At 34.0% G+C, this 16330-nt stretch overlaps 1 protein-coding gene across 3 annotated transcripts in view; it reads left to right on the top strand.

The window, feature by feature from the left end:
* The window catches only part of rod (kinetochore component rough deal), a 68601-nt gene that overhangs the window by 39842 nt on the left and 12429 nt on the right, over positions 1-16330 (top strand). For all 3 annotated transcript variants that reach the window (XR_013016789.1, XM_076465672.1, XM_076465674.1), the window contains exons 26-35: positions 2346-2551; positions 2795-2897; positions 5175-5312; positions 6359-6478; positions 7947-8069; positions 8289-8402; positions 11706-11767; positions 14543-14644; positions 14757-14926; positions 15649-15867. Coding sequence is in view for 2 of the 3 variants with exons in the window: in XM_076465672.1 (XP_076321787.1) it covers positions 2346-2551; positions 2795-2897; positions 5175-5312; positions 6359-6478; positions 7947-8069; positions 8289-8402; positions 11706-11767; positions 14543-14644; positions 14757-14926; positions 15649-15867 (1357 nt within the window). In the remaining variant the exon portion in view is untranslated. The remainder of the gene's footprint in view (positions 1-2345; positions 2552-2794; positions 2898-5174; positions 5313-6358; positions 6479-7946; positions 8070-8288; positions 8403-11705; positions 11768-14542; positions 14645-14756; positions 14927-15648; positions 15868-16330) is intronic.

The following is a 16330-nucleotide window of genomic DNA, read 5'->3' as shown; positions in this document are numbered from 1 at the left end:
GATGATGTTAAGGTCCCCTGTATGGTCTTGTTTGTCACCTTGATATAATGATGATGTTAAGGTCCCTGTATGGTCTTGTTTGTCACCTTGATATAATGATGATGTTAAGGTCCCCTGTATTGTCTTGTTTGTCACTTTGGTATAGTGATGATGTTAAGGTTCCCTGCATTATCTTGTTTGTCACCTTGATATAGTGATGATGTTAAGGTCCCCTGTATGGTCTTGTTTGTCACCTTGATATAATGATGATGATAAGGTCCCCTGTATGGTCTTGTTTGTCACCTTGATATAGTGATGATGTTAAGGTCCCCTGTATGGTCTTGTTTGTCACCTTGATATAGTGATGATGTTAAGGTCCCCTGTATGGTCTTGTTTGTCACCTTGATATAATGATGATGATAAGGTCCCCTGTATGGTCTTGTTTGTCACCTTGATATAATGATGATGATAAGGTCCCCTGTATGGTCTTGTTTGTCACCTTGATATAGTGATGATGTTACAATCCCCTGTATTGTCCTGTTTGTCATCTCGGTATAGTGATGATGTTAAAATCCCCTGTATTGTCCTGTTTGTCACCTCGGTATAGTGATAATGTTAAAATCCCCTGTATTGTCTTGTTTGTCACCTTGGTATAGTGATGATGTTAAAATCCCCTGTATTGTCCTGTTTGTCACCTTGGTATAGTGATGATGTTAAAATCCCCTGTATTGTCTTGTTTGTCACCTTGGTATGATGGTGATGTTAAGGTTCCCTGCATTGTCTTGTTTGTCACCTTGATATAATGATGATGTTAAGGTTCCCTGCATTGTCTTGTTTGTCACCTTGATATAATGATGATGTTAAGGTTCCCTGCATTGTCTTGTTTGTCACCTTGATATAATGATGATGTTAAGGTTCCCTGCATTGTCTTGTTTGTCACCTTGATATAATGATGATGTTAAGGTTCCCTGCATTGTCTTGTTTGTCACCTTGATATAATGATGATGTTAAGGTTCCCTGCATTGTCTTGTTTGTCACCTTGATATAATGATGATGTTAAGGTCCCCTGTATTGTCTTGTTTGTCACCTTGATATAATGATGATGTTAAGGTTCCCTGCATTGTCTTGTTTGTCACCTTGATATAATGATGATGTTAAGGTCCCCTGTATTGTCTTGTTTGTCACCTTGATATAATGATGATGTTAAGGTCCCCTGTATGGTCTTGTTTGTCACCTTGATATAATGATGATGTTAAGGTCCCCTGTATTGTCTTGTTTGTCACTTTGGTATAGTGATGATGTTAAGGTTCCCTGCATTATCTTGTTTGTCACCTTGATATAGTGATGATGTTAAGGTCCCCTGTATGGTCTTGTTTGTCACCTTGATATAATGATGATGATAAGGTCCCCTGTATGGTCTTGTTTGTCACCTTGATATAATGATGATGATAAGGTCCCCTGTATGGTCTTGTTTGTCACCTTGATATAATGATGATGATAAGGTCCCCTGTATGGTCTTGTTTGTCACCTTGATATAATGATGATGATAAGGTCCCCTGTATGGTCTTGTTTGTCACCTTGATATAATGATGATGATAAGGTCCCCTGTATGGTCTTGTTTGTCACCTTGATATAATGATGATGTTAAATTCCCCTGTATGGTCTTGTTTGTCACCTTGACATAATGATGATGTTAAGGTTTCCTGCATTGTCTTGTTTGTCACCTTGACATAATGATGATGTTAAGGTTCCCTGCATTGTCTTGTTTGTCACCTTGACATAATGATGATGTTAAGGTCCCCTGTATGGTCTTGTTTGTCACCTTGATATAATGATGATGTTAAGGTCCCCTGTATGGTCTTGTTTGTCACCTTGATATAATGATGATGTTAGGGTCCCCTGTATGGTCTTGTTTGTCACCTTGATATATGATGATGATGTTAAGATCCCCTGTGTTATCTTATTTACGTGGTTCCTCAGTAAAAAAAATAATTATTTCTGTCAAACATTATTAAACTTAATAATTTAGGATTGTATTTGAAGCCTTAAACATGGAGTGAAAGTTCTGTCATATTTTTGTTGATAGGTTTTCAAAGCGGCCAGTTGCTCTTCAGTGGTTATATTGTGGATCCATGGTTTCCACTCTTATACTGTAAAGAAAACAAACAAATGCACTTTATACTTGGCTGCACTATTAGAGTAACAGATAAATCCCACTTTTCAGTTGGAGCAATCCATTGGTCTAGTACTTCAAAATTAGGGACGGCTAGCACAAACAGCCCTTAAGTAGCTTTCCATGAAAATTATGAAACATCAAGATTTTGAAAACCTTCTTTCATTTGACTAGATGTCTTATTTTCATATAGGAAGTGCTAGACACCTCACCCCACACCTGGTGGTACTGGGAAGAAGCTCCATGGGAAGAAAAGGTGCTTGCTGTTATTAACTGCATGCAGCAGTATAGTGACCAAAGAATGACAGCTATTGTAGCAACCATTTCTCAAGCTCCACTACCATGGAACCTTGCTCTTCAAACATTAGTGGACCAAGAATTGTCCACTGACCATCCACGGTATGATTTCATCATTTCAGTTTTATGTTATTTTATGTGTGCTCTCAGCCAGTATTTGTGTGGACACTAAACAAAGTGTGTCAGTAAACATTGAACTATATTATATGTTTTGTACTGACATTTCTTGAATTAATCTGATCACGTGTATTAATTAACCAATAACACTTCTTACATAAAACTCATCACTTACAACAAATGATTTTTGTTTTTGGTTAGCCTTTGTAATGATTTATTTTATTACAGAAAATATGAACTGGAAACTCAAGTAAGATCAGTTGGACTAAAATTGGTATTGAAAAAGTACGAGGAGAGAAATTTTAACATAAACAATACAGGAGCAGCTGAGGTAATTAGTTTGGAAAGATTACTTGAATATCGAAGAGCAGATTGCAGATATATGTTTTAAAAATGTTTTTATAATAAACCATTATTACTTTAAGTACAATCTATACTGCGACAAGTAGATTAGTAGAGAATGAATTGCTGGTCATATACATTTGTCATAATGTATAGCTATGTGTAAATAACTTTAATTATTTGTACAGAACCACTATAAAAACACTTGGTTCTTTTTAAACAATTTTTATGAAGAGAATTTGAGCTAGGAGAACATTTTCAACAAAAGTGTGTGCAAAATCCTAAGATTGTAATAAAACAGACACAGTAATGCAGTAAAACTATCTCTGTAAAGTAATGTAGTAAGTCTGTGCATGTCTGTAGAGTTATGCAGTGAGTTTGCATGTCTAGAATAGTGTGGTAAGTCTGTGCATGTCTGTAGAGCTATGCAGTGAGTGTGCATGTCTGTAGAATAGTGTAGTAAGTCTGTGCATGTCTGTAGAGTTATGTAGTGAGTGTGCATGTCTGTAGAATAGTGTAGTAAGTCTGTGCATGTCTGTAGAGTTATGCAGTGAGTGTGCATGTCTGTAGAGTTATGTAGTGAGTGTGCGTGTCTGTAGAATAGTGTAGTAAGTCTGTGCATGCCTGTAGAGTTATGTAGTGATTGTGCGTGTCTGTAGAATAGTGTAGTAAGTCTGTGCATGCCTGTAGAGTTATGCAGTGAGTGTGCATGTCTGTAGAATAGTGTATTAAGTCTGTGCATGCCTGCAGAGTTGTGTAGTGAGTGTGCGTGTCTGTAGAATAGTATAGTAAGTCTGTGCATGCCTGTAGAGTTGTGTAGTGAGTGTGCGTGTCTGTAGAATAGTATAGTAAGTCTGTGCATGCCTGTAGAGTTGTGTAGTGAGTGTGCGTGTCTGTAGAATAGTGTAGTAAGTCTGTGCATGTCTGTAGAGTGATGCAGTAAGTCTGTGCATGTCTGTAGAGTGATGCAGTAAGTCTGTGCATGTCTGTAGAGTGATGCAGTAAGTCTGTGCATGTCTGTAGAGTGATGCAGTAAGTCTGTGCATGTCTGTAGAGTGATGCAGTAAGTCTGTGCATGTCTGTAGAGTGATGCAGTAAGTCCAGTGCATGTCTGTAGAGTGATGCAGTAAGTCTGTGCATGTCTGTAGAGTGATGCAGTAAGTCTGTGCATGTCTGTTGAGTGATGCAGTAAGTCTGTGCATGTCTGTAGAGTGATGCAGTAAGTCTGTGCATGTCTGTAGAGTGATGCAGTAAGTCTGTGCATGTCTGTAGAGTGATGCAGTACGTCTGTGCATGTCTGTAGAGTGATGCAGTACGTCTGTGCATGTCTGTAGAGTGATGCAGTACGTCTGTGCATGTCTGTAGAGTGATGCAGTACGTCTGTGCATGTCTGTAGAGTGATGCAGTAAGTTTGTGCATGTCTGTAGAGTGATGTTGTGAGTGTGCATATCTATAGAGTGGTGCAGTAAATCACCAGTTTTTATTGTCCCAGTTAGTTTCTGCAATTTATTAAAACAGTAAATAAATACTGGTTGTTTTCAGACCGGTAATTTTGTACGGTAATATTCCAATTATGAAGAAATTGTTTAATTATCATGTTTGTGTGTGTGTGAATATATATATTAGACTTCTTTTATTTTTCACCAGATGTAAAATTGAAAAGAAAATCTGCAATTTAGAGGCCTGATGGATTTTTTGATTATTTTTACTTGCTGTTGTTGACAACAGTGTTGCCTATTGAAGGCTCACCTCTGGTGAAAAAGAAAAGAAATCTCTAACATACATAATATACAATCATTAAATAGTTGGTGTGTTGTATAACATTAAATAGTTGGTGTGTTGTATAACATCAAATAATGTTGTAACATTATTCATGCACCTAAATTAATTTAAGTTACTGTATGGTGAGGTAAAATGGACTGAAAACACTATAGATAATGAAGAAACTGGTTGTTTTGGGGACCAGTTCTTTTTAATTATATCACTCCAGCAGTCAATAAACACTAATTATTTTTATGCCAGTTATAAACTACACTAAGGACACCAGATATCTTCAGGTATCTAATATAATCAAGTTCTACTCTTGATCTGTTTAGGTGTTGATCAAATACATTTTATATGTTTTTAATCTGATCTGGTACTGGTCAAATACATGTTATTTAAACTTTCAGTCTCATCAGGTGCTGGTCCAATACACTTTATGTAAGTTTTTAATCTGATCTGGTGCTGGTCCAATACATTTTATGCAAATTTTTAATCTTCTCAGGTGCTGGTCCAGTACATTTTGTCTCAAGACAGAGCTACAGCTCTAGAAGATGCTTTAGAAGTTGTGAAAGCTTATGATCACATTTCTGACATTGACTGTTACTTGTTCTATATGAGATTTATGCTTCAGAAGGAGAGAGTAAGTTACTTTTTATTGTACATGTTTTACGAAGCAAATGTTATAATGAACTTCTGCGAAAAATGGTGAGATTTGGCGTATTAACTTCACCTGTACTTGTTTTGATCTGTTCTGTGTTCAAGAATGTATAATAGTTTCTAGTAAATGAGTTAAAAAAAAAAAAAAACTTACATTCAAAGCTGTCTATGTGTTTCAGAACCAAAAACAGTTTACTTGATCTAACCGATGAAACACTAAAAGTGTAATATGCTGTTGTTTCTGGAGACAACTTTGAGTGAAGTGTGTTTGTTTTAATGAACCTAACTTTTTTTTTTTAAGAATGAAATTATTATCAACAACAATTGCAATAACTTAAATTATTTAAGTAAAATGATGAAAATAGCTTGTAGTTTGGGGTGACCATGATAACCAGTTCTGAGGTGGTTCTTTATTGGATGCTATGGTGAAAGGTATTTAAATTAGTAAAGAAAGACCCAGACTAAACCTTATGATTTTAAAATGATTCATATTGAACTAACTTGGTTATAAATAGGCTGTGATGGTGCGATCAGCAGAAAGAGATGGAAAACTGCTTTCAGGTTTCATCTTACTCTGGAACTCTGTACATCTTTATAGTTATTTAAGTATTAAGTATGTTTGTAACTTAAATTTTTTGATAGCTGGCCTTTATAAATAAATTTATCCATATATTTTCTGCATAATTAGAAAACTATTTAGCAGATAGAGAAATATTAGTGGTAGTTGATGTGCACATCCTCATACAGCCATGTTTACCATATCAATAACTCCTAATGCAGCCTGAAAAACAACCACGTTTACCATATCAACAACTCCTACTACAGCCTGAAAAACAAAGTCACGTTTACCATATCAACAACTCTCTTTCTTCAGCCTGAAAAACAAAGTCACTCGGAAATGTGCCCATATAAACAGTATAAACAACTAATACTTTCTGGAAACGTTCTACATTTTATAAGAAATTAATTTGTTTGGTTATCTTTCATGCAAAGGAACTTGAACACTAACATTTTTCGTTTCTTTATTAGCTAGACAATTTCATGGACTTCATAAGTCTACTCGAACCGACCAAGTTGGAAGAGTGCTGTGAAAGATTTATATCCTTTGTCGAGATGCTTCTTGAGGAACCCGACTTATGGAGAGATGAAGTGAGTGTACATGCACTTAGGTAAACTATGAGATATTCTGATGTTTATGGAAAGTATTTTAAAAAACTTATTTCCCTAAAAGTCAAAGCCAAAAGTCACCTGAAGGTATCAGCTGTTTTGAGAACTTTTACCACAATACAGTATTGTGTTGTCTGTCTGTCAGTCAGTCAGTAGACACTAAAATAATGTCACATAAGGGGCACACTTAATGTTGGAATTTGTTTGTTGTGGCATCAGTAAAGCTTGTTCATGTCATGCATCATAAGAAGAAATGTGTACTGTGTAGGCCACAACACAGTATGATATATGAACTTCAAAAGCAAGAAATAAAAATGTTGGTTACTCTTAATGTGAGTTTTATTTACTCTTGAAACAGAATATTGCAAGGGACCTTGTGGAAGTACATCTAGTGTAATGGTAACAATGTATGTATAAGTAATGTTACTTCTTTTATCTGGTATGTCACACAAATGACATACTTTGCATACATTTCATCATATTCTGTAAGTGGGTCTTGATTGGAATTTTGACTTTGTTTATATGCTGTGTTTTAATAAAACCTCATAGATTCAACCATATAAAAATATAATGATTTTGGAAGAATAATTTCGAAATAGTTAAATATCTGAGCTTGTGATTTATTAATTGTGATGGCAAAGAATCTGATGGTGAAGGGCAAGTGGTTAATGTTAAAACTTTTCATAAAAACATCTTGTAAAATTGACTAAATGTAAACAAATAACTTACTTAAGTTGAAAACAATAGTAATAATGTATTGTAGCATCATCTGTTTGGTTGAAAAGATATTTAACTTGTGTTTGACACTGAAAGACACCTGTTGTTTATAGATAGTATGATATTATCCCTGATTTAATCACACTGGTGTCCATATTGCTCAAGTATTCAAAGAGTTTGCTGTAAAGATAATCATAAATATTTTAAAGATAAAGATATTGACAAAAGCACAAGCTGACTGGGATTTGAACACAAAACTGCCCCCCTGATGGTTTACTGGGATTTGAACACAAAACTGCTTCCTGATAGTTCACTGGGATTTGAACATAAAGTTTCCCTCTAATAATCTAGCACTATAACCAGTGTGACACCCAGTCTTTATAATAAAATGTTAACAAGTAATTCAAATCTCCAAAGTGAATTATCATGTTATTCTTGTTGGTCATAATATTGTTAGATTTGTTCCTAAATTTGATGAGTTAATAATTAAAAGACATTATAAAAGATCCCCTCTAGACTGGAATTTGAATTCAAGACTTTTGCATGAGACAAACTGCTGAGCCAATTTAAAGGGAACATTACTTACAGGGAGCAGCTTTTACTATATATGATACATCATGTTTTGATATACTGATGTAAATTAACTGCTCGTTAAATTTTGTTTTCTTTTAAAGCCTATGTAAGAAATTTATTTTAAAATCTGTTGACCTCTAATGACATCATACTGTTTTAGCTAAATTCTAGGTATCTCAGAATGATGACAATTGGCTCTGTATACATATTGAAGAAACTTTTAGAGCACCAAGTGAAATGGAAGGAAAAGTTACAAGATTTTGAAAGTTGTCTACATCTCCAGGTAGACGACCAACACACTTTCTTATACAAGTACTTTTTTCTATCTTTTGGCTATTTCTAGATGGTTAGTTACTACTCTTTCTAGTTGTTTAGGAAATTTTCATATTTTGTGCTAGCCGTTTCACCTTGACATTTGATTGATATGAACTTATGTTTGTACTTTGTTATGATAAGTGCATAGTTTTCATTGTGAAATACTAAGATTATTTTTTCTTAATAGGTGGAGTTTGGAACAGTTTGCTCACCGTATGCTCTTTTAGACAAAAAGTGGTGCTGGAATTTTTTGGTGGAGAAGGTGGAATCATTTCTTGAAGGAAAACCTGTTATGCCTATAGTAAGCACTTGCTAACCAGTCTACTAACTGATAAAATATTACACTAAATAGATCATAAAACTTTTTGGCTTGATTTAAACAATTTTTCTTTTCTTGTATTATCTACTTAGCACAAAAAACTTAAGGAAATAAATTCATAAAATAGCAGTTCAGTAAAATTTTGAATACATCTCAACAAACCCAATGACATGGCTTTTGACCCATGTGAAAAGGGTTAAAACTATCCAGTTCTAATGTTTAAGAATGGCATCAAACTGTAGATTATAATTCAAATGTTCATATTGTACATAATTTCTCAATTTAGATATTAAACACATCTAAATGTTTATTTTGTGTGTCACTTGGTATTTTGAATGCAGCACTGTAGTCCAAATTAAATGGTTGATGTCAAATTTACAAAGTCTATATTTTTGAACGAATTATAAACTCAAATTACCAATATCAACAAACTAGAGTATAAAATACAAATCTTTGGCCTTTTCTATTTGCTGAGCTATCACCATATTTAGTGAACCAAACACAGTAGCTCTCTTCCCATTTCTGGAAACAATACCTTATGTACATATTTCTATATATGACATGTTAATAACTAATCAGAAGCTCATAATGTCCTGTTGGTGATTTTCTCCAGTCATTTTCAAATACAATAGCATTCTCTCTTTCTTTTGAGACAAACCTTTGAGCTGGTAATTTGAGTTTTTAATCTCTTTATGATTTCATGTTTTTTAGGTTCAAATACGGATTAATTATTAAATTTGATAAACTATAATGGAATTCAGGTATCAATGGAAGTAATTTATGATTTTTTGGTTATTGATATGTATGTATATATATAAATAAACCTCAAAAGAGTTCCATTTTACATCCTCCATGTACGAAATTTCTTAAAACTAAGCAAGGTATGACAAACCAATTGAATAACATGAAATATAAAGTTTTTTGTTGTTTTTTTAGAAATGACATAATAAGGATTTCACATGTAAATTTTGAAAATTTTTGATGCACAAAGGTATATTTAATCTTAAAATGAAAATTATTTTGCATGTCAAATAGGCGATGTGCAAAAATAAAAAGGCATAAGAAAAATGTTGCTTAATAAATGTTAAGGCTTAAAAAAAATGATATTTTGCATATGAAAACCTTGTGATGTCTACTGACAACCTACCAAGTTTCATGAATATATGCTTACTAATTTAAAAATAGTAGGGGACCAACCCTGTACTGAAAAAGCTAAATCTGCTGTTGAGATAAGTACAATCAACCTTTATTAAGCCTACATCCTTGGTCACCTAAGAAAGTTTTGAACTAATGAATTTGTTGGAGGACTGAGAGTTTTGCATGTTTTCACATTTTAATGTTTGTAAACCCTCATGTAATGAATTCAAGTCATCCTTATTATGTGTTCTTTGCACATTGAGTAAAGCACATTTCCACACTATTTAATTCAAAAACAGTCTGTAATGGTTGATTGTTGGCAACATTTCAAAGTCCTCAACTTTCCTTAGCAAATTTATGAGTTTCTCACACTGAAAAGGTGGCCTTTATCTTCAGAGTAGTTGACAACAGTTTTATAAGATCTCTGAGAAATAAAAGATTGGATAACCTTCTCATCTTCTGTCACCACATCAAGATCAGCTGCAATATAGAAACCAGAGATGGATAACTCTTCTTCCTGCTATGCTAACAAGGATTGTGCCAATCTTCATGCTTTGCTCCACTGAAAGGTACTGTTCAGGATCCCTCACTCGTGGAAAAAACTTTAATAAGGTGGCAGTGTTTGTTGTTCAGACTGGACATATTTAGTGTGAACATCTGGCTGAATGTCTGCACCATCAGAATGGCCTGACATGTCACATGACTCACCATGGGACTATCATTTTACTGAGCCAACTTCAGTTGAGATATGCTCATTAGCTGTGCAAATTTACTGTTGACACTGAAATATTTAATTATTGGACTACTTTGTATAATTGTATCAGAAAATAATTAATTCTAAATAAATCATATCATGAAATATCAGTATTATAGGGTCAACTGTATATTAACCATCCTGAGGACTACAACTGGGCTGTTATACATTTTTGGTTTCAGGATGTGCATCTAGCATGCATGCACACAAGGTAGGGGGAAAAAAATTATTTTTCAAAGTACTGTATGAAATACATACAGTCATATAATGACTAGAAATATTCAAACCTGACTGAACAGAATTAATTTTAAAATGTAATGGTGTTATGTTTCATAGAAAGAAATGTATGAACATTAAGTTACTGTTGTGGTAAAAGCATTAGTATAAATAATTTCCTCTGAAATTTAAGCCCAATTAAGAGAAACACACAGCTTGTCTTTTATTGGAACTAAATTCAGTATTATATAGACTTTTTCTAACATTTTTCTCTTTACTGATCTGAACACCTTAGCCATTTTTATCATCCTTGTAATGCAGTTTCTTTATTTTCAGTAAGAACATCTAAACTTAAATTCTTGTGCTAAACCAAAACTGAGTTTGAGGGTTCACTCTCTATCATTTGCTAGTCAGACACATTTTAACAACTCAAACTGTCACATTTTTCTGACAAACAATACTCTTCTACAGGTCTTATCTCAGTATCAATTTCTGTCATAACTTTGTGTTTTGTTTTGTTTTTTCTTTAGTGTGTGTGTAATTTCTCTTGTGTTGTATTTGAACCAAAATATTTCACACAATTGAGTAAAGACTTAGTCAACTAGTTAGGCACTTATCAAAATCTTTTAACTGTTGCACAGCATATAAAAATTAATATATTTAACTGCATGCAGAATTTAAGTTGGAAGTTAACATTAAACTGTGTTAACAATACATGAACAATTCAGCTGAACTAATCAACTTCTTCAAGATTTTTTCATTCTTAACTAACGAACTAATGTTACTTGTCATTGAATCACAGTTTGTATAAGTTATAAAGTCACTCACTGTTAGCATTTTATAGTTTACTTTGAATAATCATAAACTGTGAAGAGTGGTGTAAATTATCAAAGTGACCTTTAACGTGCTGCCAGTGATCTAACTTATCAAAGTGACCTAAAAAGTGCCAATAATTATCTAACTTGCTCTAAGTTGGAACACTTAGAATTTCATATATTACTATAATAGGAGAGGTCACTGTTAATATATCCAAGTCACTTTCATAACATCATATCCCTATATATTACAGAAGCTTAGTTGTTTTAAAGTATCATATCCAAGTCATAAATCACTTTTACTATTTAGTAATTACAAAGTGCTGTAACACTAATTATTTCTGTGTTGTATTCAATTATCAGATGCAGGTGGTTGGTGAAAAGAAGAAACAGAAAGTCAACACATCATATAGCCATTTTTACAGGTAAAAAACTTGATGTAAGACCTAATTCCATAGAGATAAATGTTTTACTTTATCATAAGCAACTTAAATTGTGTAGAAAACTGGTAGTTTTAAATAATTAATCTTCTGTTTTGACTGTTGTCGGATTATTGAGTTGTTTAATAAGTTTTGTATTTGCCAGTCAACTGAAATCTAATAATACAGAGCTGTTAAAGGTAACATCATAATAATATATAAAAGAAGAGAATATATGTATATATAGTGACTGAAAATCCAAGAAAGTAACAATTTAGTTTTATTATAAATTGTTTTTAATGTTCATGTAATATATTTTAAATTTAGGTGAAACTGAAGTACTTACAATTTCGGGATTGTTCCATCTATATAAAGCTTTGAACTATATTCACAACTAAGGAGAAACAGAATGTTTAGGGTCATTGACTGTTAATGTCAGTCACTGTCACAGATTCTGTACTCTGGTTTCTAATTATGCATTCCTTATTCAAGAAATCCTTAGGGCAGAAGTTTTCCTTTTTCATTCAAAAGAGATTAGGGGAGCTTGCTGGCTCCCCCAAATCAAGAAGTGATGCTCTGAAGACGTTATTGGGGAAACATCTTTACCACAACATACCAAACTACTCTTGAAATTAAAGGCCATTGAGGCAACTTCTTATGCAACTTTGAATCCTTCCAGAGTAGTTATAGATGAGAGGATTTAAAGAACATTCATGAATCAGAGATCCTCACTGGTTCCTCCAGCCAAGGAGTTTCTGTGATGCACCAAATCTCCACTTGCGAAGATGGAATTATGGTGCCTATTAATGTTCTGATTTTGACGTTTACATCACCATATCCTCTCCTGCCATGATGAAGCAGGTTATCTGAACTGTAGGGTACCCTCAACCCTCTCAGATGTTCCAGTGCTAGCTGTTTAGTCACTCAAACATCATGTCGTAGTTCTTTAGCATGTGCTCATTGTGGTGGCAAAGACAATGACGCCTACAAGTGCAAACTGGAACCACACTATGTTAACTGTAGTGATTGACATCCCTCTTACTCTAGTTCTTGTTTTAAGTGGGTGGAGGATAGAGAGGTGCAACACTTGAAGATTATAAGTGATATCTCCTGCCCAGAGGCTCGGAAGTTATTGTCCCCAACTTCATCTCAGACATATACTGTTCCATTGCCACAGGAGGAATGCAAATATATCTCTCCATGCTTCCAGCAGAGTTGTTTGCAAAACATCTAAAGAGTTAACAAATCTACATCTACTTCCATGTCTGTCCCTGCCATTCCTTCCAGTGAGTGCCTGGGTCCACTTCCTTTGGGTTCAACTTTAGGATTTTCCTTGGGTCCACACTCTTCTACAGCCCTGTGATGCAAAACAATTATTGTTCATGCCATCTGTTGCTGGAATCTTTGCTTGAAGACAGAGAACTGCCTACTTGATCCAGGGCAGGATCCATGGAGGTCTGCCATGGTTTGTTGTGGTTTGGTGATTGCACACAGAATCCCCTCCACAGTTTCTGGACGTAATTTCTCTTGCCCTAGATCATATCGATGTTATGCAGTACACGGATCATTCTATTTACACTGACTCGTTTAGCTCTCTACTGGCCCTGAAATTGTTTCACATTAGTTCTCACCCTGTTCTGGTCGATGTTCAAAAGTGACTGGCCCATTTCTCTCTATCACCTACTTCTAACTAGTTTTTCTGGATACCAGGCCATGTTGATATTCATGGAAATGAGCATGCTGACATTGCAGCGAAGTCTGTCTGCTCTGGTGCTATCACAGCTATGCCTGTTCCGTATATGGGCTACCTTCCTGTATTCAAGGCTTGGCTCCACACCAGTTGGCATGGACTTGGAGTGAGTAACATAATAACAAGATTTTCCAGATCATACTTGCATAAGGATCAGAAGGAGGATGATTTTCTGACTAGGCTACACGTTGATTACAGTTTTTTAACTCATTGCTTTATTTCATTTGGGACTGATGCATAAATGTGTGGTCTGTGTGACATTCAAGTCACAATAACCCACATTTTACTGTCATGGCATTGTTACAACCATGAGTGACGGCATCATTTTAGACGTATTTTTACTGTGGGTTCACCCTTTTCATTGTTACAACCATGAGTGACGGCATCATTTTAGACGTATTTTTACTGTGGGTTCACCCTTGACCCTTGAACAACATCATTGTTACAACCATGAGTGACAGCATCATTTTAGACGAATTTTTACTGTGGGTTCACCCTTGACCCTTGAACAAAATCATTGTTACAACCATGAGTGACAGCATCATTTTAGACGTATTTTTACTGTGGGTTCACCCTTGACCCTTGAACAACATCATTGGCAATGATGACACTGTCTACCTCAGTTGTTTTTGTTTTTTATTTTTAAGGACCATTGGCGTTTTTAACTCTTTTTAAGTTTTTAATTTGAAAATTACACTTTGTCTTGTTTTAACATGCTTCCTTTTTTCGTATTTTAGTAATTTTACTTTTGGCCAGTTGTTTGGCACAGATATCTTAGTTCCTTTGTGCCTATAAATGCCAACCAACTAACTGATAGTGGCCCATTGAAGTCTTATTATTTGGCTATGATACACTAATGAGAGAAGCATACTACTTTGAAAGAGACCACTTGATTTGCAATGATTCCTGGGTTTTAACATTATTCATTATATTATATTTGTAGAAATCAATGGGGTGTATTTTTTCAGTCACCCTGCACTTCAATAGATCCTTTACATATATTAACTGTTCTACTGTACATTTTTCTTTAGACTAGGAGAAATTCTTGGCTTCAAGAGAGAGTCTGTTATGGGATTATTTGCTCAGAAAATGGCTAAACAAGGAAGTTTTGGAATTGCTGTCACATTTTGTAGGTAAGTTTATTTTTGTTTTCTTTTAGTGAAGTTGAAAGATATTTTCTTTCACAAAAATGTCAATGTTTGAAAGTTTTTAAGCTTCATATTTCTTTTGATTTTACTCTCTCAGGGAACTTGTAGCTATCTATCCAAGTGTCACAAGTGCTGAGGTTCTGTTATCCATCTGTGAACACTTTTGCCAAAATCTTAATGATTTTGATCAAACTACTGAACAGTCTGCTTATATTTTCCATAGTCTTCATGACTTAGTTATGCACACAGTCACCTTCTGTACACCAGGTTAGTGTATAAATGTTTTAAATTGCAATGAAATTATTACAGAAACTGATAAAAGAAATACTAAATAAATGACCAATTTCTCAGAAGTTTATAAAAATTAAAATTAAATGTCATCAAAATATTGTTCATTATTATGTTCAGTGTTCTGTACACTAAATTACTTCATTCATGAATATTCATTATATTCAAAGGAAATTCAAATTGGTAGGTTTTTTCATGAGCTTAAATTTGGTGTTTAATTCAGTGACCATGTTAAACCAAACATTTGTTCTGACATTAGAATTTGTGAAACAGAAATATGCGTGGATTGATGTGTTAATGTTGATTTTACTCCACTGTTTATTTTTGCTGGAAAAAAAATTTGGAATTTTGACTACATTTTGGACTAATTCTTTAAGACCTGGCTATGAAGTCTGAATATGTTTTGTAATTTATTCCTGTTTCGCTAATGTTAGAAGTATGTGGTTGTAAATAATGTATAATTTATATGATCCACTCAAATTAGAATTAAGTGTATTTTATATATCAGATTTTTTCTGCACATGATTCTAAAACTGTAGTTTTAGCAATCATTCAATTACTTTTTATACAAAATTCAATGCCTAGGATATGTTTGTAAGAACTTTAAGATCTGAAAACTGTATGTGACATTAGGTTAACCAACTTTAATGTTCCTTTCATTTGCAGTTTTCTGTTACTTAAATATTTACATGCTGTTACAGCTTTGCTCCAAAGATGTATTGCTCTGAGTCAGTGGACATCCCTTCTTGCTGGATTAGCAGACTTGGCAACATCGAACCTGATGCACTCAATGAATAACACAATGAGACTTGATCACTACACTATATGGAGGTTTTCACCACTTTACAGGGACCAAGGTTTAAAGATACAGATGGAATATGTGGTCCCTGTTATGACAGATTACATTAATATATGTCTGAGTGAGTATCAGTTTCTATCTTTGCTTAAAATGTTATTACAGTCATGACTTCTTAAGATGTAATATAGGTTTGGTTAAAATGATGCAAGTTAGGACTTTTCCAAAAATAGACCTTATTAAAACAAACAATACTTATCTTCTTGATACTTGCAAAATAATTACTGTGTTTTAAATCTATGAACATTAAATAAGGACATCTTCAGTGAATAACTAGCAGGCGATTTTTAATTTATTTCAGAATCCATGTGAACCAAAAGTACAAAATATGAAAGTTTCAACAAACTGTCATTTAAAGAAACTATAATTAGTTGATTTGCACAGAGTTTAATATTTGTAAGTGTGTCTTATATTATAACCAAAATTGAAATGTATCAGGTAAGTCTTTGTCATTGAGCTGGGGAAAAAAAAAAGACAATGATCCACTTGTTTAAAATCTTTAGTACACTTCGTGTGAATAACAGATT

Source organism: Tachypleus tridentatus, chromosome 10 (genome assembly GCF_004210375.1).
Source record: "Tachypleus tridentatus isolate NWPU-2018 chromosome 10, ASM421037v1, whole genome shotgun sequence".
In the NCBI taxonomy this organism is placed as follows: Eukaryota; Metazoa; Arthropoda; class Merostomata; order Xiphosura; family Limulidae; genus Tachypleus; species Tachypleus tridentatus.
The sequence above is the reverse complement of the archived record's forward strand: the minus strand, read 5'-3'. Positions and strand labels throughout refer to the sequence as shown.